General features: G+C 42.6%; 1 protein-coding gene across 13 annotated transcripts in view; it reads right to left on the bottom strand.

Moving 5' to 3' along the window:
• Positions 1 to 8,191: 8,191 nt before the first annotated feature.
• GTF2I (general transcription factor IIi) overlaps positions 8,192 to 22,846 on the bottom strand; it is a 94,959-nt gene continuing 80,304 nt past the window's right edge. For all 13 annotated transcript variants that reach the window (XM_074328439.1, XM_074328445.1, XM_019754947.2 and 10 more), the window contains 12 exons: positions 18,719 to 18,820; positions 18,047 to 18,112; positions 17,555 to 17,738; positions 15,937 to 15,995; positions 15,466 to 15,546; positions 14,558 to 14,641; positions 14,007 to 14,190; positions 12,783 to 12,811; positions 11,417 to 11,458; positions 10,593 to 10,634; positions 10,039 to 10,113; positions 8,192 to 9,334 (listed from right to left, as the gene is read on the bottom strand). In XM_074328439.1, the coding sequence (XP_074184540.1) occupies positions 10,055 to 10,113; positions 10,593 to 10,634; positions 11,417 to 11,458; positions 12,783 to 12,811; positions 14,007 to 14,190; positions 14,558 to 14,641; positions 15,466 to 15,546; positions 15,937 to 15,995; positions 17,555 to 17,738; positions 18,047 to 18,112; positions 18,719 to 18,820 (932 nt within the window). In that variant the 3' untranslated portion in view covers positions 8,192 to 9,334; positions 10,039 to 10,054. The remainder of the gene's footprint in view (positions 9,335 to 10,038; positions 10,114 to 10,592; positions 10,635 to 11,416; positions 11,459 to 12,782; positions 12,812 to 14,006; positions 14,191 to 14,557; positions 14,642 to 15,465; positions 15,547 to 15,936; positions 15,996 to 17,554; positions 17,739 to 18,046; positions 18,113 to 18,718; positions 18,821 to 22,846) is intronic.

Genomic DNA, 22,846 nt, shown 5'->3' with positions numbered 1-22,846 from the left:
GGCCCAGAAAGGGCTTCCTTCTTTCAGTTTCTGGGACTCACTAGGCATCCACAGCGTGCGTGTGGGCAGCCGCAGGCACGCATGTGTGCGAGGACGTGCTTACCCTCGTCCTCCCCGTGGCCTACAAGGCCCATCTGTCACCCCTCGCCTCATGGCTCCCTCTCCCACCACTGGCCTCTCTGCTGCCCCACCTCAGGGCCTTTGGCGTCTGGCTCCACTTAGGCCATCTTCTCCCACAGATCCCCAACTTCCTCCCTCACTTTCTCCAGGTTTCTGCTCAAATGGCACCTCCCCTGAGAAGCCTTCCATGATAACCACACATAACATAGCGAAACGTTGTGCCTCCCCGTGCCCCTTTTCTGTTTTTTTATTCAGGGCAGGTATCATAACTGGCATAGTACCTATTTTATTTTTTTAATGTTTCTCCTTACCAGAGTGTGAGCCCGTTTAAGAGCACGGGCTTGGCCTGTTTGGTCACCCAGTGGGCCCTCCATAAATGTTCGCATTGTGACTGCAGGGTTCACCGAGTGAATGCAAGGCCCCCGTGGGAGTGTGTGCAAGCGTTAGGTGCACATCCGCGGTGTGTCAGCCTGCCTGAGGGCCAGGGCAGCTGCGACAGACTTTCTGACCTGATCAAAGAATGAATCAGAGCTGACTCTGTTTCCTCCTGAGTGAAATGGGATCACTATCTCTGCCCAGAAGGGGATTTGGGAGGGACAGTTGAAGAGGGAAGCAGCATGCTGGAAGAGAGGCTGGGCCTCTCTCACTAAAGCCTGGAGCCCTAGGGCCAGGCAGATGCAGGCCTGGGAGGCTCAGAGGTTATAGAGCTGGTCCAAGGTCACACAGCAGGTGTCTCAGACCCAGACAGTCAGGCTGCAGGCTCGGGTGGGCGGGGCCAGTTTGTAGTTCAGATGGGCAGATTGCAAGATTGAGAGACATGGCAAAGGCACTCAGAGCCGTGGGTCCCCCTGAACTACTAGGGGCAAGGGTTGGCATCTGATTCAGAATGATTTGCTTGGCAGCGCCCCTTCAATCACTGCTGCCCCTCCCACCCCACCTGGAGGTCACCAGCCCTGGGTGTTTTGGCATAGAATTAACCCCTGGTCATTCGCAGAATGTAAATGAATTTACGAGACTCTACAAGACTAAGAAAATATTTATTGAAAGTAAAAAGGGGAAAAGAATTGAAAACCCAGAAATAAAGCCACAGAAATATGGGCAGGTAATTTTTCACCAAAGGAGCCAAAAACATACAATGGAGAAAAGACAGCCTCTTCAATAAATGGTGCTGGGAGAATTGGATAGCCACGTGCAAAAGAATGAAACCAATGCTATCTGTCACCATGTGCCAAAATTAACTCAAAATGGATCAAAGACCTAAACATAAAACCTGAAACAATAAACTGCATAGAAGAAAACATAGGTACTAAACTTGCAGTGCTTGGGTTTCATATTTTTCCAAGGATGTAGGGTGCTTGTCAGCTTGCAGGTGCAGTGCTAGCCAGGGGAGTGAGAGCCAAGTGGTTAATGTTTAGCTGTTCCTGTTAGCCCACAAGCTCACTCCTGTTAACTCTTTGCCTGTCCCATCCTGCCAGCTCACAGGTCTGCTCCTGTTAACTCTTTACTTGTCTCATCACTGGGTATGACCAGCCTTGTAAGTCCTTTCTCTGGTCATTTCTATTTACGTATTTAGGATCTTCCCACACAGAAGGTACACTACTCAGCAATGAAAAGGGACAGCTACACACAAAGAGAAACCTTCCAGACACAATGTGGTCGGGAGAAGGCAGATGCAAAGCACACCTTCTGCAGAGCATTCAAAACTGCCCAAGTCAGTCTATGGTGTCGGAAGCCAGGGTGACCTGGGGCGGCGGTGGGAGGCCAGTAGTGACTGCAGGGGAGCCGCAGGTGGCAGGGGATGGGCCTTCTTTTGATAAGGGTGCTAGTTCCACAAGAGTGCTCACTTTTGAAAATTAATCTCGCTCCAGGCCCAGAAGATTGGTAGACAGATCTGTTCCATGGCTCTGTTTTGCTTCAACAAAAAGTTGAAGACAAAGAATGGTTGGAGTGGGGTCATATGATGGGTCCTGTCCTCACTCAGCTTCCTGTCGGGAGGGCGGCCCCTGGCAGCACAGCACTGGGCTCACTGCTGAGCGGCTGTCCATGGATTCCTCCTCCCTGATGGACACAGCTTGTCTCTGGCCTTCCCTGTCCCACATGCTGCGTCCTCGAGGTCCCTGCACGGACACCAGACTCCCAGCATTGCTCATGGGCCTGGTGAGCGGAAAGGCAGAGGAAGTCGCCGGCGGGTCATGCTGCAAGCAAGACCTCCTTCTGGGTGCGAGGACTGTGGCCCTCAGCACTTCCTTCCTTTCCCCCCACTGCTCTTTCCAGTCTTGCATAACTGCCTGGCCTGGCTGCCCTGTCCTGTGAACACCAGCCACAGTGGCCCCAGCCATCAGCTGCTATCTTTCCACTTCCCTCCTGTGGCCTCCCCATGGGCTGCCTTGCCTCCACATGGCATCCGGCAGAGAGGTGTCCAAAGCATGAAGTGATTAAAAACTCATGTTTTACCTCTGGGAGCAGGCTCACAGCCTTGTCAGGAAGAGATAGGATTTACTTCAATGCATGGATGACACAAGTGAGTGACCAAATGATTAAAAGAAAAGGAATAAACAAAAATGAAGGAAGGAGGTAATGAATAAATATAAGATTGGGGGCACAAAATACAAACTTTTTAAAGTTGTAAAACTTTCAAAAGAAAATTGCAGGACAATGTACAATTTAACTAATTCTTATAAAATTTTGGTTATTATAAGTACTTACACATCAGCTGGTATGATGACACCGAGCCTCCAGAATCCCCCACTTCCCATGGAGAGCTGGCCAAGGACTTACCCTGCATCAGGAGCGCTTTGTATCTATGATCACATCTTGTCCTCACAATGAGGCTGTCAGGTAGGTACTATATCACCCCCACTTTATAGATGGGAAAACTGAGGCACAGAGAGGTACACAGATTGCCACACTGGTAAGGCAGGAGCTGGGACTTGAACCCAGGCAGTCTGGATCCCAGGCCCATGCTCTTAAGCACTGGGCTTCTCTACCTTGTTTTTGAACAATATGTGAATGAAGGGTGACTGGGGGTTCATGAGGAGCCAGCCTGCATGAACGCCCCAAGAGGGAGATGGTCATATCAGGCCGGACTGGAGGGGAGGCAGGAATTCCCAGACTAGCCTCAAGAATCTCGGCTTCTCTCCAGTTGAGGAACTGGCCAGCCTGGCCCTTCCCCAGATGGGCTGGGCTGGCCAGTTCCTCAACAAGGAAATCCCCAAGGCTGGGCCATGGAGATAGGTTGTATGCAGAGGGGTTTGCCACCAGCACCCCGGCAGTGCCCTCTGGGACCTTCTGTCAGGAGAGGGAATCTAGGGCTTTCCAGGGTTGGAACAAATCAGCCCTCGCTATGGTACAGTCCTTTCCCATCTAAGCACTTCAAGTCCTCCTGCCCCTTCTCAAGCGAGAGCAGCCGAGAGCAGCCTGGATCCCCATTCCAGGCTCCGTGAAGAAGCCTCCCGGGCCATACCACAGGACCACTTCTTGCCTGGTGACTGGTAGGCGGAGGGGCCACTTGGTGGGATGCTGGCTATGCGGGGCTGAGGGTCTCACAAGCAGGTGTCTCTGCAGAAAGGCAGGCCACTCACCATCTGTTTCCCAAGGGACCCTGAGTCTTCCTTTCTCAGCAAAATCAGACCATGAATGGGCTCTGGCCAGATCAGTGACAGACCTTGAGGCCTCATCAGAAGGGAACCAGGTGCCTGCACTCGGGAGACAGGCTGAGAACACACCTGAGCCACACACTCTGGGAACCACACACCCTGGTAATTCCTTCCTCCTTGGCCTAGGCACACGGGAAGACGTGCACATTGACCGCTGGCTGTGCACACGGTGGCCTGACTCATGGACCTACTGGTAACTCTGACTCCCATTTCTAGTTGTGTGTCCCTTGGCAAGTTAACTCAAGTTTAAGCCTGGTTTTCATCTGTAAAATGGCACTAAGTGTACCCATTCCTTGGGCCATTGTGTTCCATGAGAGCAGACACTCCAGGTTGCTGGGACCACCTGTGCAAGGCTCAGACCACGGGGCAGGCTTGTGTTCTCTGTGGGAACTGTCAGTGGGGAGATTGGTGGGAGTGTGGGGTGCAACTCTGGTCTAGAGCTGAAAGAGCTCAGCCTTTGCTCTGCCCAGGGGTGGAGCTGAAGGCAGAGCCCGGGGGAAGGATGGAGGTTTTCCCAGACCAGGCTGGGCTGCAGACAGCAAGGCCACGGACAGAGCCTGGGAGTACTTGGGGCAGGGCTATGTGTCCCACTGCCCTGCAGCGTCTGGCAGAGCTCAACACCAACATGGCCCTTGGCAAATAACCTAATGCATGGGGGCTCTGTGAGCCAGGCCCACTCCAAAGCCAGGGGCCCCCAGTGCCAGGCCTGTGCCCGCCCCCCTCCAGACCCACCTCCTTGCTGAGGGGGCCCAGATGTGTCATGCGGTGCAAGTTATCTGAAGCTCATCATCCAAACATCAAGGCTAAATCCAGCAGCCAGCTGTGACCACAGGAAGTTTTGTGATGATGTTTGAACTTGAAACTATTTCCAGTAATGAGAAAATCATGCCTTGGGATCCAGTCACCAGGGCTGGGCGGCCATTTCTGTTGCTTTCCAGCTCAGAGACAGAGTGCAGGCAAGTCAGCTGGAAGCATGAAGTCAGGCTGGGCCTTACCAAGGGCCCAGCACCTCTGCCAATTCCAAGGGAACAAAGGAATGAAGGGGTGGGTCCCCTGCAGACAGGTGGTTTACAATGGTGTGAAGTGGCTGGTCATGCCACCTTGCATCAAGCACCAAGACCAAAATGATGCTACCTGTGGGGCTGCAGCTCGTCTCCTAAAGACCGAAAAGTAAACACTTGCTAGAGCTTTATGGCCATACACCATGGGTTGCCTGCTCCATCCTTGCCTTTGTGGAAACCTGCACTTGCCGTCTTTCATCAAGGATTTTTCCTAGAGGATCTAGACTGGTCCTCTTACGGGAAGGACAATTTTAGACAAAATTGCAGAGCATGAATTCAATAGATCCTTTCAGGATTTATCTAGATCTTCTCATAGCCTAGGAGGTGGCCTTCCTCCCTTTGCTGCCTCTGGGTGAGTCCACCCCCAATGTTTTACTGAAATGAGAGGGAACAACCCTCACCAGGTCCTCAGGCACTGCCAAGGGCATGCTCTTTACTAAGGGTCATAACTGCTTTATAGAACTTGACACTGTAGGCTTTCAATGAGCAACCTTGAGACCATGCATGAAGTTGATGTTACAAAATGCCTGTCAACCATCTACTCTTGCTTCTGAGAAGGAAATCCGGCAGGAAACACCTTTACAAATAGGTATTGTATCATAGCTTGCTTGACACTTCCTCAAAATAAAACCACAAGGTATGTGGTTGGGGGTGAGACAGGTCAGGAGGGAGAGGTAAGGCGACACACACACCACTGTTGACCAGAATAGGGAAGCTGGGAAAACTGTGAGCTGAACAAACCCAGTTCCAGGAGTGAGGCAGACCCTCTGAACCAGCCGGGCTAGGCTAGGTTCAGTTTTTGTCAACAGGCCACCAGGTACCTAGGGACCCATGATTTCTACAACCAGCTGCAATTTGCTTTGTGTTCTTTGAGCCAAGGTTGGTAGCTATGAGGTGAAATACAGAAAGCTAATGACCTCTTATCACATATTGGAGTAAGACAGAATCCTAACTGCGCAGGCTGGGGAAAGCAACTTTTGGGGGTCTAAACAAGATGGGAGCCCCATCTGTACTCCTCACACCACTCACAGGGAGAGCTGGTAACTAAAGTGGGCTACAGGTCATCTGAATTCCTAAAACCCTGCCTCCTTTTCCTCCCCCACCACAAGGAAATCGAGGCATCCCTGGGAGAACATACGTTCCAAACACATACCAGTGCAGAAACTGGGCTCCCACTGAGGAAGATGAGCACTGGGCAGTACAGCAGATGCCCACTAGTGGGGATGCCAAGCAAGTCCCTTGAATTTTAGACCAGGGCTAGGGTGTTAAGTGGAAAGGCCCGTCCCTCAATCTTCCTCCGACGGACCTTTTGGTCTTGGGGGGTGAAAGAAAGCAGAAACGGAGGCAGGAAGAATGCGCAGAATAACCAACCTACTTCCAAAGGGAGCGGGCCACCTGCTGCACGTCACAGCATTGTAGGAGGGCTGCGGGCTGCAGACCTGGCCTGAAGTCCTGGCCCCATCTCCAAGCAAGACCAGGGCAACTGCTTGCTTCTGCCTTGACGTCATCTCTGAAGTCCCAAAGCCACCTTGGCCAGCAGTGGGCGCAGTCAGTACACCTCATCTCACTTCATGCACGATGGGTGACTTAGACCCCTGAAGGTGAAGGTCTCCTATGATAGGCTAACTGCTGGGAAGGGTAAGCTTGTGTGCACTGAGTAGAATTCAAGTCTAGGTGGGCAGACTGCCTCCCAGCTGCTCTGTGCCCCCACGTAAGGGCAGAGGCTGCTCCACAAACAAAGCTTTGCTTTCCCGCTACTGCAGGTCCAGAGCTTGGGATGGGGGGATATTGGCATTTAGCCCAACTCCACTGACAGGATTTAATTTGTACCATGTACACATTTCTTTGGTTTTATGGTCAGATGGAAATTTGCTCAAGAGAACAGCTGTCTAGAAGCTCGGATTTTGTCATCAAGTCTGTTCCCAGTCATTCTACTACATTCTCTGGCAAAATAATGTTTATCCTTGAACTATTATGGATTCAGGATCTTGTTTCAGAAACACTAAGCACACTGAAATTTCTTGATTTTGTCTGGTTCTTACTGATCTCATAAAGATCTTGGTGGACGAGTTTAATCCCCACTGCCAACGAAGTCAGGCTATGTATCAATTGTCTCATTTATGGCTGCACTGGCCTATTCATTAATACAGGCAGCTGGAGGCTTCATCTTACAGACTTGCTGGGCTCTGCATTAGCAGGCCAGGGTGGCACTGCCATCCATCTTTAAACAAGCCCAGGGCCTGAAACCAGGGCTAATTTTGCCATTGCAGGTAAAAAGGCAATTTGGTAAGGTAGTCACCTTGCCAGAAATCAATGCTGTTCTAAGGGAAGCTTTCCTGAGGCACCCGACTGCAGGAGGCAGAGACTGAGACATGCTGAGATTCAGGAGACAGTGAGTCAGCAGGAACGGTTTATTCCACCGCCTCACGCTTCCAGTGGAAGACAAGCCGGAGCCACAGCACCCACTGCCTGAGGTTCAACATTTCTTGAAGGACCTGAGCCTGTTTTGTTTAGATGAGACGGAATGGGGCAGGAGAGCATTCCTTAAACCTTTTAGAAGCTGTCAAGAGGCTGTAGGTAGTAGACTGGGGGCTTGTCCAGAGTGCAAACTCCGTTCTACTTGGCAGGGACGAGAACACTATTTAAAAAATGCTTTCTAACAGTACGTATGAAAACAAAAAATGTGCATACATATATACAGAATTTTTATACTGAATATACCTATACTGGATAGGACAACAAACCTCCTTGGTAAGTCTGTGGTACCACAAAATTTTTGTTAAAAAGAGACTTAAGCATAGGAGCTTAACTCCCTTTACAAGCAGCCTTCGCATGGGCACGATTCTCCATGTTGGGACGTACGTGTGGGTGAGGACAGTGTGGTTTTGTACATTTTCTGAGAACACTTTAATGGGACCGTGACATTCTACTGTAGGAGCCGTCTCCTCCTAATGTCTGTTGGTAGGTTAATAACAAGCTAGTTTTCCTGAGCACCGATTGTAGGGCACAGGAGAGGCCGAGGGCTGTGCTGAGAACAGAAAGTAACTGGAGTCAGTGTGATTTTTATGTGGGAGGCGCTAATGTATGTGCTCTGTCTGGGGAGGGGTTCTGACCTCAAAATCGTACCTCAGCTGCATACAGCTGGCATGTTACAGATGAAAGGCTGGGGCCCCAGCCCCCACGTTTAAGGGCAGATGCACAGTGGTCTCAGAAGCATCGTGGCGTCCTCGCGAGGACCTGCACTCTGAACAGTGCCAACTAACCCTCATTTTGCATTCCACCTACCACCGAACCACCCACGAGTTTCCCCAGATATAATCATGAAAACACCTTAGAAATAAATAAATTAGTGTGTGAAAGGCATGGATGGATTTTATTTATTACCCTATATCTACATTTTAATTTGAGGTAAAATATAAGCAACACATAAAAATGCCTATTTCTGCTACCATGTAATATAATTCTCCATTGTGAATATTGTGATAAAGCTAATGAACACTCTATGCCATCACATACTCTAGCTTTTCATATAGCTGGGATTTTACAACTCTTATTGTCTGTGAAATCTCAACACATGTCAGATTCTCCTAGAAATGGCGCAGAACAGCAGTGGGTGCAGAATGGTTTATGACCCCTCACTCCCCACACTGGAGCCTCAATGTTACAAGTAGAATTATAAAATAATGAAGGCAATGAAAACCCCTTGAGATTGATCCAAGCTGGAACAGTGTTCCAAAGAAATCCACACCACAATAGGTTACATGACAGTGAGGCTTTAGTGTCATTTCGCTTGCCCAAACACTCATACCTGATCTTAAACTTCTGGCACACCATGCATTTTATTTGGATGACAAGTAAATGTGGAAGAGGTTCTCCTATAAGGTATCCCACCTATAAGCCACACACAGAGATTCTGACCTCTTACTGGCTACTAGGTAATCCAGATGGTTGTTTTTTAATTAGGATAAAAAAAACGTATGAACCATGATAGATAGCTTAGGAAAAGGTTTAGTCAAATATACAGATACTAACTGTTCACTCAGTCATTAAGGAGAGCCGTGAACAAAAGGATCATTTAAATGATTTTTCAGATAGAAAAACTAAAGAACTAAACTATCACAGGTGTTTTCTTCACTGCAGAAGCTGAGATGTTCAGTAGGAGATATCTTCACTTGATTGGAAAATAAACACCATAGCTGAAGGCTCTGCTGAATCCGTAAAAAAAATCTGGTGCGATTCATCCCTGTCATTTTCCCTGTCATTTTTCCAGCATTGCTGTAAAATCCTTATAATACATTCCAAAGTAAACCAGCCATTCCAAATCTACAGTCACTCTGCTCTTTAATTCAATTCACAGAACTGCTGAAAAAGTAGACATTTCTATCTAAAAGTAGAAAAAAAGGTTTGTATAGAAGGTATTTCTGTTATACAAGTATATTACACAGCTTGGGGCAGTAACAGGTCCGAAAAGCTCTTCTCACCCACTGATACTTTAAGCTAAAATAGGAGAGAAAACAAACAAGCAAGAAAACAGGTTAATCTGATTATAGGAATTAAACAGTCACACTTATCACAACTTAGTTAGCACGTCAACCCATGAATTGATAGTACATGGCAAATTCCATGACAAAAAAAGTCTATAAAAAATGCAGCATCAAGTACAGATCGGTCCTGTCAAGCTGTGTCCTATTAGCCATCAGCTAAACATGCAGCAGCTCAGGCCTAATGAGGTTCAGCAGACATGAGAACCAGGTTCTGCTGACTCCTGTTCTAGAGCTGCCCCTCCTGTTACTAACTGGCCAAGTTTAAGAAGTCTGGAATGCTAGGGCCAGGCTTGTAACTTAAGTATGCAAGACGCACACTGTGCAGCTCAACCAGACTGCAAATACTGTCGCTATGATCAGGGGAAAGTCAGTGTAGGGACAGTGACGCAGTGAACTCCACTGGTGAGACAAGATTTACCCTGTCGATTAAAATCGTTTTCTTTTAAGGCAAAAATGCATTTACACTTTTGACTGACATATACTGATCCAAGGGAAAACCTCTGCTTGAATCTTCTAGCTCAAGCCATGTGGTTATGGCTTACAATTGGACCTTACATGCCCTGAAGGTGGGGCATTTATGGCTGAAGCAGGGAAAACACATTAGCTTGTGGATGTGACGGACGCTACATGGCACCCGGGACACAGAGGCTGAGTTACCCTAGGAGGAAGAGGTCTACCACGTAGGGTCTGGTTCTTGCTTGATCTGAGAGTTTCCATCAGCCTCCTTTACTTCTACCAAGAAAAACAAAAGAGAACCGTTTCATTCCACTATTAATGCAAACCTGCTCAATTATAAATCCGCTCATGCCAAAATATCTACTAACATGATTTAACAGGAATAATACGATACTAAAAATAACATTTTCAGAGACAATAGTTTCTCTAACAGTAAGTTCTAAATGTTGCTACTTATGTTTTCAAAGTAATAAACATCTCATTACTTATGTCTGTAAAGGACCAGCACTACCCAGGCTCTACAGCAGCCACTCCGCTGCTTCAGAGTCATTAAGAATCACTAGGGGAAATGGAGCAAAAAAACCCATGAGTCATCTCTGAACACAATGTTTCTGGACATAGACTACAAATCCAATTCACCCAGAAACAAAAGAACAAAACACCCACAGTTCTAGTTTAAAAGCTGTAAAAACACAGTTAATCCTTTGTCCTAATAAAAGTCTTAAGGAACTCCAGTTTTTGATGACCCTGTTTACCTTCTGTTGTGGGAACCTCCAACTGGCTTGGCTCAGCTGATTCTGAAGAGAAACACATGAAGATTTACTGTAATTATTGTTTCAAAAGTGGCTTTCAATTATTTAGAGTCCAGAAGAAGGAGAGAAAGCTCTCCAGTCTGTGTACACAAACCACAAGTTTAGGATGAAATAATAGCCAAAGATTCTTGAGATTAAACACACAATTAATCAACTAGACTTTCAAATTTCTACTTTTCTGAATTGTGTTAAATTAGCTTACACAACCAAAGTATAATTAAATAACAACATAAATTAGCACAGCTCTAACATGAAAGGAAGAAGTTCCTGCTTTATGTCCTCTCCCCCTTTCTTTTGTGAGTTCCCTTTTAATAAAAGCCTTTCATTACTTTCAATGAATCACAGCAGTAGGCCTGACCACTTGGTCTTAAGGAATTTTTAAAACCACAACACACGCATTTCCACCCAACACAATTTGGCTTACAACTACCATTAGACACAAGTGCCATACAGAGTAAAGTTAAAAAGACAACCTTCTCACCCAAAAAACTGCAGTCTACGCACTGGTCTTAGGGTTCGTGACCTTTACCTGACCTGGTACAGTGGGTCAAATAGCATGTGGTCCACAGATGTCAGTCAGGACCTATAGACTGAGCTTATACAGCCTTTAGTCAAAGAAAGTCTAAGGGTGTGTGCACACGTGTATGGTATGTGTAACTGACTCCTAAAAGTGAGGCAAAGGTAAGCATGTGCTGCCAAACAATTCTGTCTGATCTATTTTACCGAAAAAGGAGGAATATTTCTATGTTTTACCCTGCTTAATTTACCTTGGATCACTGGACCTTCTGACTCATTCTGATCAACCAACTCTGAAAATAAAACAATTCATTTAATAATTTAATGACATGCTGTGGCATCTGGAAAGCATTTTTACATACATTCTCTATTTTGGTGCTCCAATTTTACCATAACAGGCACTCTTTTCTTTATGACAAGAAGAGAACAAACATTAAAAGTTCTGGCATGTTCCCTCAAAATAACTAATCCATAGCAATTATCACAAAATTCTATTACAGACTATTGCACAGGGATGAGAACAAAACTGAACATTTTGCAAGGGGCCAGAAAAGCTTAAAATACAATCCATGACCCTGAAAAGTGAAGGCCAGAGAACAGGGTCAAGTGTGAAGCAGTACATAATGACAGGGAACGGGTGTGATGACAGCACGTAACTCAGTTGGGGTGGGGGTGAGGGGATCAACTCACAAGGCTCTGCTGCTCAGTGGCCACTGAAAACCCCTGAACATGAAACTGAAGAGACTTACACCTTCTCAATGAAAAACTTATAGAACTGAATACTCAATATAGATGGATTTCAAAGAGCTAGAATAATAATACCAATTGGAAAAAAAGACTGAAATACCAACGGTATTAGAAAAGGATCATTCTCATTTAAAATGTTTTAAATAAAAAGTTAAAAGAACATAAACATACTACACAAGTGTTTTGCTAAAAGCACTATTTAAAATGCTATGAACATCAGGGAACTGGAAGAACTTATATTTGTTCATGCAACAATATTTGAGCCCAGTGTCTACCAGACATTATGCTTAATAATATAAGTTACTTATTCTAGCACAGCAATTACATAACAATAGTAAAAGTAGTAACAGTAATAATGACAAATATAGATTGTAGTCACTGAGAACATACTATGAGGACAGGCATTGCTCTAGGTTATGGGTAGACAAACTTTTTCATAAAGAGCCAGTTAGTAAATATTTTAGGCTCTGCAGGTCACGAACGCTCTGTGGCAACTTCTTACCTCTGCCATGAGCAAACTGGCTTGGCAGTGTTTTAATAAAACTTTATTCACAAACATGGGCAGGAGCTTGCTAACCCTTTAGATGCTTGACATATGAGTCATTTAAAATGCTCTAAAACGCCCCATGTGGGTACTAATATCATTACCATTTTATGATGAATAAACAGATTTTAAAAAGTTAAGCAACTTGCCCAATTTTACATCTACAAAGTGCATGGTGCTTTAACACTAAGGGCAAACTAATGCTGACTGCATGGTTATTGCTGTACATGAAGTGAAATTTTACACTGAGCTAATTCTGGAAAAAACAAAAATCCCTCTCACATTCTGGAAAAAACAAAAATCCAAAGACTTCATGAAATACTCACGGTTATTAATCACAAGGCCTGGAAATGGTCTAAAGAAAGAAACAAATTATGTAACAGTTTATTTTTACTCTACAAGAATTTACAGGTATATTCAGTTTATACAACTAGTATTTAACCTATGTCACTTATGTGCGAAAATGAGAAATGATATCTAATACTGTTTTAATCTTATATTTTTTAATCGATCGATAGATACATAGATAAATGAATAACTAATATGGAACACTTCTAGAAAACGTTACATTAAAGATGGTGGGGAAAACAAAAAATAGGAACAAAGAAAAGGAAACAGAATAATTTTACTGAAATGATCTAATGGAAGAAGGCTTTTTTCCCAGACCCCTGGAGAATGGCACGGAAAATGAACATTGGTTAAGTGGGGCAAAAATATGGGATTTTTAGGGAAAGGGTATTGAGAGAAGATGGGAGCGGATGAGAAAAGGCCTTGGAAGGGTAATGCATTAGCTATTTCTGAATGCCAGTCCTAAGGGATGTATACTAGAGAGGGTGGGAACTTGACAATGAACTGACTGGGGAAGATTTAGATAGTCAAGTTTTTGTGAGTTGGAAGAGAAGAGTGAAGCCACCTTGGGACTTCTGCTTAGGTGGATGGAAAAGAAGACGTGTTGAATGAACACATACTGTGATAAGCACCTATCAATAATGTAATTCTCATAATGCTGTTAGAGGGTAGGTATAATCATCATTCCTCCTCTGTGGATAAAGAGCTGATGTTCTCAAAGGGAACAATTACAATCTCATTGTACGGACAAGGAAACAGAAGTGACTTGGCTGACTTGGGATCAAATCCCTGAGACGCCAAAGACAAAACCTTTCTGTAAAGGGCCAGATAGTAAATATTCGAGGCTTTGCAGACTATATAGTGTCTCTGTCACAGTGAATCTAAAGTTTACCACTGTAGCATGAAAGCAGCCATGGATAATGTGTGAACAAACAGATGACTGTTTGAATAAGACTTTATAAAAACAGGAGACAGGCTGGATCTGAATGGTTTGCTAATACCTTACCTTAAAAACCAGAGAATTAAGAGTCGGCCCACGGAGGAGAGACTCTAATAGTACAATAACTAAAGTATTTTAATTGTTCGTTTCATTACATGGTAAACTTGTTTCTATTACTACATGTGACTACATTTTGGAAGGTGACTTAGTGTCATGATCTGCAGATTCATTCTTATAACCAAGCAGAGAACTCTTCACTTACCTAATGACTGTGAATTTAATGAACTCAGCAGAATCTAAAATCCTTCTCATGGAGCTGATTTCCAGGTAACTAGGTGCTTTGAATGACACTCCAGGAGGCATGCCATCAACCACCACACAGCCAGGGTTAATCGTGATTTTCCTGTAGGGAACTTTCACAGGGAAACCCATACCAATAGCTTCACCTACAATGAGACACACAGGATGAATGCATAGATTAACCCATCAACTTAAGGAATGTTTAAAAAGCACATGACCAACATTTATTTTAAAGACTGCCCCCACTGCTAACTAACGTCTTTGTACACTTGAAACAACCTTACATATAAACCTTAATTTTATTTACTTTGATACTGACCATTATCAATAGTATAACACATTTAATGTTTTCTTACTAAAGAACTTTAGGAAAACCAAAACACTTATTTTATAACTTTATTTCCTTTTATAATAGAAAGATTATAACTATCCGAGCATAATTTACTGTTAAGTTTCACTGAAACAAAATTTTCTTGCTTATTTCAAGCTGCCCTATGCAATTGAAAAACTTACCAAATTTTCGACTGAAGAGGTCATTGACTTGCTCTCTTAGCTGTCTAGCTTTTTCAACTTTTGACAGTCTCTCATTATCATCATCTAAAAAAGTTCAGAGAAAATTCATGACTTAATAACATAATTTTAATTTCAAGTAAATTTTTAGGTGCTCTGTGTAACTCACTTTGTTTTTGGAATATGTATTTTAAACTAATCAAGACTGAAATGATTTAACCTGATTTAACAATAATATTAAATTGAAAATGCTACAGGGGGCAGCCAGATGGCTCAGTCGGTTAAAGCGCGAGCTCTGAACAACAGGGTTGCCTGTTCGATTCCCACATGGGCCAGGGAGCTGCACCCTCTACAACCAGACTGAAGACAATGAGCTGCCACTGAGCTGCCGGAGGGGCGGCCGGATGGCTCAGTTGCTTACAGCAAGAGCTCTCAACAACAAGGTTGTCGGTTCAATTCCCGCATGGGATGGTGGGCTGTGCCCCCAGCAACTAAGATTGAAAATGGCGACTGGACCTAGAGCTGAGCTGCGCCCTCCACTACTAGATTGAAGGACGACTTGGAGCTGATGGGCCCTGGAGGCACACATTGTTCCCCAATAAAAAAAAATTAAAAAATTGAAAATGCTACAACTTTATTCTTGTTATAAAGAGCTTTACCTGCTGTTTTATACAGATTTTTAAAACAACACCAGGCATCTGGGTGGTCAACGGGTTTTAGCTCATGCCAAGTCCAGTAACTGCCTAGAGCTATTAGAAATCAATTGACAACTGGGTTAACAATCTCTGCAGGGGGGTGGGAAGGAGAGCATCCCTGCATGAACAGAGCCAATCTCAGTAATCGCATCATGAAAGTGAAAAACTGAAGAGGAATACACCCCACCAGCTATGATTCAGGCAGAGCAATCTTACCTGGAATTGTCACCTGAATGATGTTAAGATCTTCCACACCTGATGCAGTAGTATTAACATTGGGCGATGAATTTATTTTTCCTTAAAATAGAAACTTAAGATTACCACATATACAAAATGTAATTAAATCTTCTCTCTCGCCCTCACGTGCTTACAATTCAGATTGCACAACATAGTATTTTAACCCAACTTTTATTCCAGGTTTGTTCCTTTTCATGGAATGTTTTGTCATTCCCCAACACTAAGCTTCCTGAAAAAGTTATTTATTTTTTCTTCCTTCTGATGCTTGGAATAGCATCAGACACAGAGATTCTCAATCATTAAAGAACTGAAAATTGTAAACTAGTCACAACCCCAATTTTGAATGAGGTTTCCTGTTTTTAATCTCAACAGCTGGTCTTTAAACAATTTTTAAACCACTGCTGCAAAATAAATGTCTAACAGCATGTCTTCTGTAGCAAAAACACTTACTTGGAGGGCTCTTAGAGGAAGAGGTGCTCTCCTTAATTGCTGTCTCAAACATTTCAGGCCTAAAAACAAGAAAAGAGAAAACGTGTGTTAATTAATTTCAAATTACTTTAGAGCATAGATATGTATTTTCTAATTCTAACTATTCCCATCGATTTCAATTGTGTTGGCTTAATTCAAAGATCTCCAAGAGGCAGGAGAGAAATTTAAACAGTAAAAGATTAAAAATTAAACAAGTAAAAGATTTTAAAGACCAGTAATTCTAAGTATACATTAGATTCTTAGTAATGGAAGAACAAAAAAAAAAAAAAGAAAAGCAAGGTTTACCTAAAGGAACACATACAAAAAGACTAATTATTATTGTGATTACAACATCCACCCCAGCCTTATCTAATTTAAATAGTTCCTTCTTCCCATGGTTTCAAGATATCCTGGAAAAATTCAGTTCTTTAGCAAAGGAATCTTTCTTTCTCTATTAGGAAGGGGAAGCAGAGGCCACACCTGAACAAAAGCACAAAAGGTGGCCACTATGCTTGGCAATGTCAGCTTTGATGATCTGACAGCATCTCTGGGTGATGCAAAAGTGTTAATAAAAAAAAACAAAACCTAAAATTAATTTCAAATAATTCTTTTGTGTGTATGGGGGGGGGGGGGGGGAACAGAGCCAGGAGTGCAGTTCCAGGCTTTCGGCCTCACATAGAAAGGTGCTGGCTCAGGTAGTAAATGGCCATCAACTGTGACTGGATGGCAACCAGCTGTGGCTAGTTGGCCGTCAGCTGTAACCAGTGAGCCATTGGCCACTAATATAACTGGAGTGGCTATGCTAGCAGCAAATGGAGGCTAGCAAGAAGATGGGGGCTGAGCTGGCAAGTGTGGATTGCAGTTAGCACGGCGGATTGCAGTTAGCAGGGCGGATTGCAGCTAGCAAGTGGGGTTGGTTGGTTGGCAGTGAAGTGGACGGAAGGTTGCAGATTGTGTGGATCCTGTTTCGTGTAGCTCCAACCCAGCCGCCAGCGAGAATATGGAGGTATGACTCCCCTATCTATGGCTCCGTGGGTGTTCCCTTTTGGCCTCACCATCTCCTGCGTTCTTATGTGGGGAGCGTTCTTGTGTGCTGAGACCCTGCATGACAGTGTGGCTTGACTTTTCATTCTTTTTCTAATCCGCCATCTTGGACCTTCTCCCAACTTCAAATAATTCTTGAGTATTAATATGTATTTTCTAATTCTAACTATTCCTATTTATTTTAATTGTGTTGGCTTAATCCATAGATTTCCAAGCAAATAGGAAAGAAATTTAAAATATTGTGTTAAGCTGGAGAAATAAAAGGGTTTTATAAAACCAAACCACTGCTTAGATTCCAGCACCATCAACCATTAAAAATACAACTGTGGGCAGGTTTAACAACATCAAGTTGTTATCCCTCTGGCAAGCGAGAGCCCTCCTTTCCTCTTTTAACCAATTATGGAAAATTTTAAACGTACACAAAAGTACAGCTTAAAGAGCGTTTTTGACACGGGGGCTAATTTGGCCCTGCCCCAAAAGTGAATCCATGAACCCGTCTCCCAGTGTCAAACAGTTACTAACTCATGGCCAACCTCATTTCATCTAATTTCCTTACTTTTTAATAATGAACTTAATTTTGGCTTTGTTTCTGAGTATCTTCTCCAGCCTTGGAATGCCAAAAGTAGATGGTCGTCGGAATGGCACACCCTCAGGTAAGCCTTCCACATAAAAGTCTTCTGGAAAAGACTCGAATAATGCAAATGGCACTTTCACAGCTTGTTTAAGGCCGAGAGCTTCACCTACAAAACACATACACACATTTCTAACATTTACAACTTTTAAAAAACAAACCTTTTTCAAAAATGCATTTTAAATTATATTTTGAGGCTACTAAAATTACATTCTTTTAAAAAATCACATTAATTTTAAAACATTTTCTTAAATTTCTTGGTGCTCAGAAGAGTGGAAGAAATGATGAAATTCATGCCTACAAAACCCATTTACTTCCAATGATAGTTGAATTTAAATGTGAACATTTTCACTCCGCTCACATTCTATCTAAAAAAACACTAACTTCTATTTTAAAAATGTTTCAAAATAAACTTACCACATTTTTCATTGAAAAGATTTTCAACTTTCTGTTTTAGGTCTGTGATTTTGGCATTCCAAGCCTCTGCATTAAAAACACAAGGTAGTTAAGCTGCTAGTAATATTTATCAATATACATCTATGATCAGGATTTTTCATCTTATTTTAATGTATATCTTTAGGAAGTACAAAGAAAATACATAGGTTTTTAACAGTCATGTCTTGACAACTACTCTAATCCTGACACATATTAAACTGTTTTTATTATATTATTATATTATGAATACGTTGGTTACAAATAAATGACATGCGCTAAAGCAAATAAATAAATAAGGCCCAAAAAATCTCCCAAAAGACAATTATAGTACCTACTATGTGCCAGGTATAGTCCTACCCTTTAAATGGTTTAATATTTATAATCCTCATAATAACGCTATGAAGCAGGAAGCAATGTGGTTCCCATTTACACACGAGGAAATGGGCCCAGAAAGGTTAAGCAGCTCGCCCAACATCACAGAATTACAGTGTTGGCACCAGACTGGAACTCAAGCAGTCTGACGCTACAGTCTGTGCCTTTAATTGCTAATACATATTGACTTACAAAATAAAAAGCAATTCACTTAGTAAAGTATTTTTATTAATTCTTTTTATTTAAAACGATGAAATCAAGAAAAATAAAATGCATATTTACCAAAGGAAAACTCTCTCCCTCGAGGCTTAAAAGGAACATTAGAACCATTGGTCTGGGTAGGGGTTCGCACAGCTGAGGTCTGAGGGTTGTTGTTATTAGGGCCTGAAGAAGAATTAAAGAACAATATAATCAACCACATATTTAATGATTCGTATTGAAGCCGAGCATGCGCTGGAAAACAAAGTTAAGTTCAAATAGCACCCTGCAATGAAAACAGGCACTGTAGCTAGTTCCACAGACCTCCATTCATTTCTCTCTCTACTTCCGTCTCTACAATCAGGCATTCTCCCCCAAAACAATGAGCTTTCTGGCTCATCTGAGGTACTTTCAATTTACTTAAGGTTTCATCGTGCCCTCTGGGAGCCATGTAACTTTCAGTTGCCTATGTTTGCTTATATGTTTCCCTTTCAACCCTTGAACATAAGCACAACTTTAGGTACAATTCTCTCCACTATGAAGCTTTCCTTTGGATTATCTAGCTGACTGACATTCCGTTTCTTTGAATTCTTAGTACAACTCAGAAACCATGCTACAGGTAAGAATCAGTTGTTTTCCATTAAATGAAAGTGAGTGTTAGTTTCAGTTATCCTTATAAACACCAGGCCCTAACTCTTCTTTATGGAGAAGAGTTCTAATGCTATTCTTCTAATGCTTAAAGAATAAACTTATCTTAATCTGAAGACAACAATTTTTTAGAAAGCCAAAGTAACATCCAAACATATTACTAATGTATTAACTAATTTAGTTCCCAGGCATTGTTACCATTTCCACTTTACCGATGGAGAAACTGAGTCATGGGGGCTATGTAACTTACAGTCGATTGCACGGCTGGTCAGGGGTGGACTGGGGTACCAACCTTCAGAGTCTGGCTCCTCAGCCTTCACCACTACACTATCTCCCCGACATACTGCAGACAAAATTTTCCTGGATCATTTCCTAGATCTAAGTGATGGATGGCAAACCCACAGCACACATACGGTCACTCCTATCTTCCGTCTTAGCCTGGATATGGCCTCAGAATCCGTAAGAGTATTAGAGGTGTCTCATAAGAATGGGGAATGCAGATGAAATTTATCTGTCAGTCCCTAAAAAAAAAAATCAAGATTCAACATTCGAGTCTTTAAGCCTCTCAGAACTCCAGACGGAACAAAAACCACAGCTTCCTTAGTCAGTATAGTGACGAAAGCAAAGTGTTTCTAGACTACCTGGCCCTAGCCACCTGGTTTACCTGCACATACAGTAATCCAGAGGAAATGAGTACATTCCATTAATCAGAGTTCTGTAACAAGCTACTAAGGTCATCCAACTAACATCTCCGCTTAAACTCCAGGCTCTTAAAGCAACCTCTTGGTAACAACAGGACAAGACTGGAGGAAACCTGTGATCAACTGACAGAGTTGATTTGACTGAAATATCTAGTTCATGTTCTAAATCAATAAACTGGCCTTCTTGTTTATATTCAAGTGAAATAGCACTATACACCCAGTAGAACAGCTAAATTAAAAAGAATGACAATACCAAGTACTGGGAAGATGAGTAGCAACTAGAATTCCCATCCATTCCTGGCAGGAGTGTAAAATAATACAACCACATTAATAAATAAACTGTTGAGCAGTTTCTTAGAAAGGTAAAAACCCAGCAACTCCACTGCTAAATATCTACTCAAAAGAAGGAAAGCATATGACACATTTGATACACAAATATTCACAGCATTTTTATTAGACAAAGACTAGAAATAAACCCAAATGTCCACTGACAAATGTATAAACAAAATGTGGGGAATCCATCCGATGGAGTAACACGCTGCAACAAAAAAGAAATACTGCAATAGGCAACAAGTATAAATTTAAAAACATTATGCTGAGCAAAAGAAGCCAACCATAAAAAGAACATACACAGCTGTATTCCATATACTTAACCGCAATATTTAAAAAGTGGGAGGGGGAGGAATCAGAGTACGGTTACCTGGCACAACACAGACGAACCGGGAAACTGCTGCGCTAAATGAAAGAAGCCCGTCACCAAGAACCACGTACTATGATTACACGCATATGAAATGCCCAGAATAGGCACATCCATGGAGACAGAAGAGGAGGTTAGTGGTTGGAGGTGGGGAGCAACTGCGGGAGAGTACAGGTTTTGCTTCTCCTTAGGCGGTAAAAACCTTCTGGAATTAGACAGTACTGATCATGGCTGCACAACCTTATGAATATACTAAAAACTACTCAATTGTGATTTTATTACGTGATTTATATCTCAATTTAAAAACAGCATGAGTTAACTACTATTCTTGTTGCCATTTTACAGATGAACTAACTGAAACAGAGATTTTAGTGATTTGCCTAAGTGGTGGTGCCAAAATTTAAATCTAAACACACTAGCCTCAGAAACTGTGCTTCATTTTATTTATGAAATAAAAACATTTTCTTTCTTCACCAAAAATCTGCTAGGGGATTCTAGAAAGGCGTCCTGCTTTTCCTAACAATGGGTCCAGGCAGGGCTGACGCTGCATCTCCTCTACCGTGTCTTGCCATGAATGCAGACATGATGGCTGAAGCTCAACTGGTCATCTTGTACCCACGAGGAAGGGCCGAGACGAAACACAGAAGCCAGTCTCATAATTTTTGAGCTACTGAATGAAGGTAACCTACCTTCAGAATGTTTTTTTATGTGAGAAAAACAGGCATCTCCTATGTGTAAAATCACTGTTGATTGCAATAGAATGCAATCCTAAATTTATACTTGGTAACCTTACTTCTATAGGCCCATTTTATCGCATGACATTAACTCTTCATTTTTCTAGTTTCCTGACATCTAACTGATAAACAGGAGTTTATTTATAATACTTAGTAAGCTTCACTTTAACAAGCTCAATGGATAAAAAGTTTAAAAGTACAAGAGTAATAACTTCCAGAAGTGTATCTCTAGTGTGCCAACTGACAATTATGAATTAATCTATTTTTGAGAAACATGCTGTTTCTAATACTCTACAGTATACAGTGTCTATAAAAATGATGTGTATTAACTGGTTGTTTCTTTTTTTTACCCGATTTTAATATTTAACATCCACAGACCAATTTATCTGAGATCAGGACATCGTATACACAATGTAACTTTGTACTAGTCAAAAAGGAGGGAAAAAAGTTTAGAAGTTATAGTGACTTTTTCTAGATGTTGTCCTCTGTGTATAGAAGGTCTTAAGCCTTTCTAAATGTCCAGAATGTTTTAAAACAAGAGTTTGTAGCTCTCCCAGGTTTCTTTGACACAGGAGTCTCTCCTTTTTTTGAGGTACGTACTGTTTTCTTAGGTCAACCCTACTCCTATCCCAGAATATATTGTTATATTGTAAAATACCTTCTTTACCTCTTAACCTAAGTGTGTGTTATTCAACTTCATGACTGCTTGCCATCTCACCGCCCCCCTTTCCTTCTGAACTTACTCTCTCTTCTTTGTGATCTCTAACCTGGCAACTCTAATGGAGTTTGGGGACCGTGGCTTTACTCATCAATCTATCAAATGAAGACAGCACAGATCAATCATTTCAAGAATACAACTGCTATGACCCTAGAATCAGCTGGTTCCAGGACTTCTTCTGGACACTGATACCTTAAAAGCTTCCTGAGATAAGTCCAATCGGAACGAGAGACAGAACTACGCTCCCTAGAACATGAGATCACTTGTCATCACTCAAATCACTGTATTGAAATCATCACCAGGGCTCACGCTATGCTCTCTCAGGGGCGGCATCCCCATGTCTCTGCCTGGAGATAGTCTACTCTTGCAGCAAACCCAAGTTAAATGTAACCTTCCCTGTGAAGCTTCCAACCGTGTTGCTGAAATCTACGGTTTCAGGCCCATGTTTCTCTGGTTCCTCAGCATCTGTGTCTTTCCACTAAAAGTAACACCACAAGTATCTTACTTTTTACTTATGAGGTTCTTCAGGAAAGGATGGAAAACGTGTGCACTAGAGAGATCTTCAAAAGGAAGAAAGTAAAGGATTGAGTATATTTTTAATTAAATTCTTGGCAATTTTTAACAGAAATGATTAAACAGGCGCATGACAGCATAAATTGTCCAAGGATTTTTGATGCCTTTCTGTGAGAGAGTAGGTTCTGTTGGGTATACAAG

The sequence above is a fragment of the Rhinolophus sinicus genome, linkage group LG03, assembly GCF_036562045.2.
Source record: "Rhinolophus sinicus isolate RSC01 linkage group LG03, ASM3656204v1, whole genome shotgun sequence".
NCBI classification, from domain to species: Eukaryota; Metazoa; Chordata; class Mammalia; order Chiroptera; family Rhinolophidae; genus Rhinolophus; species Rhinolophus sinicus.
This window is presented reverse-complemented; position numbering and strand designations above follow the sequence as displayed.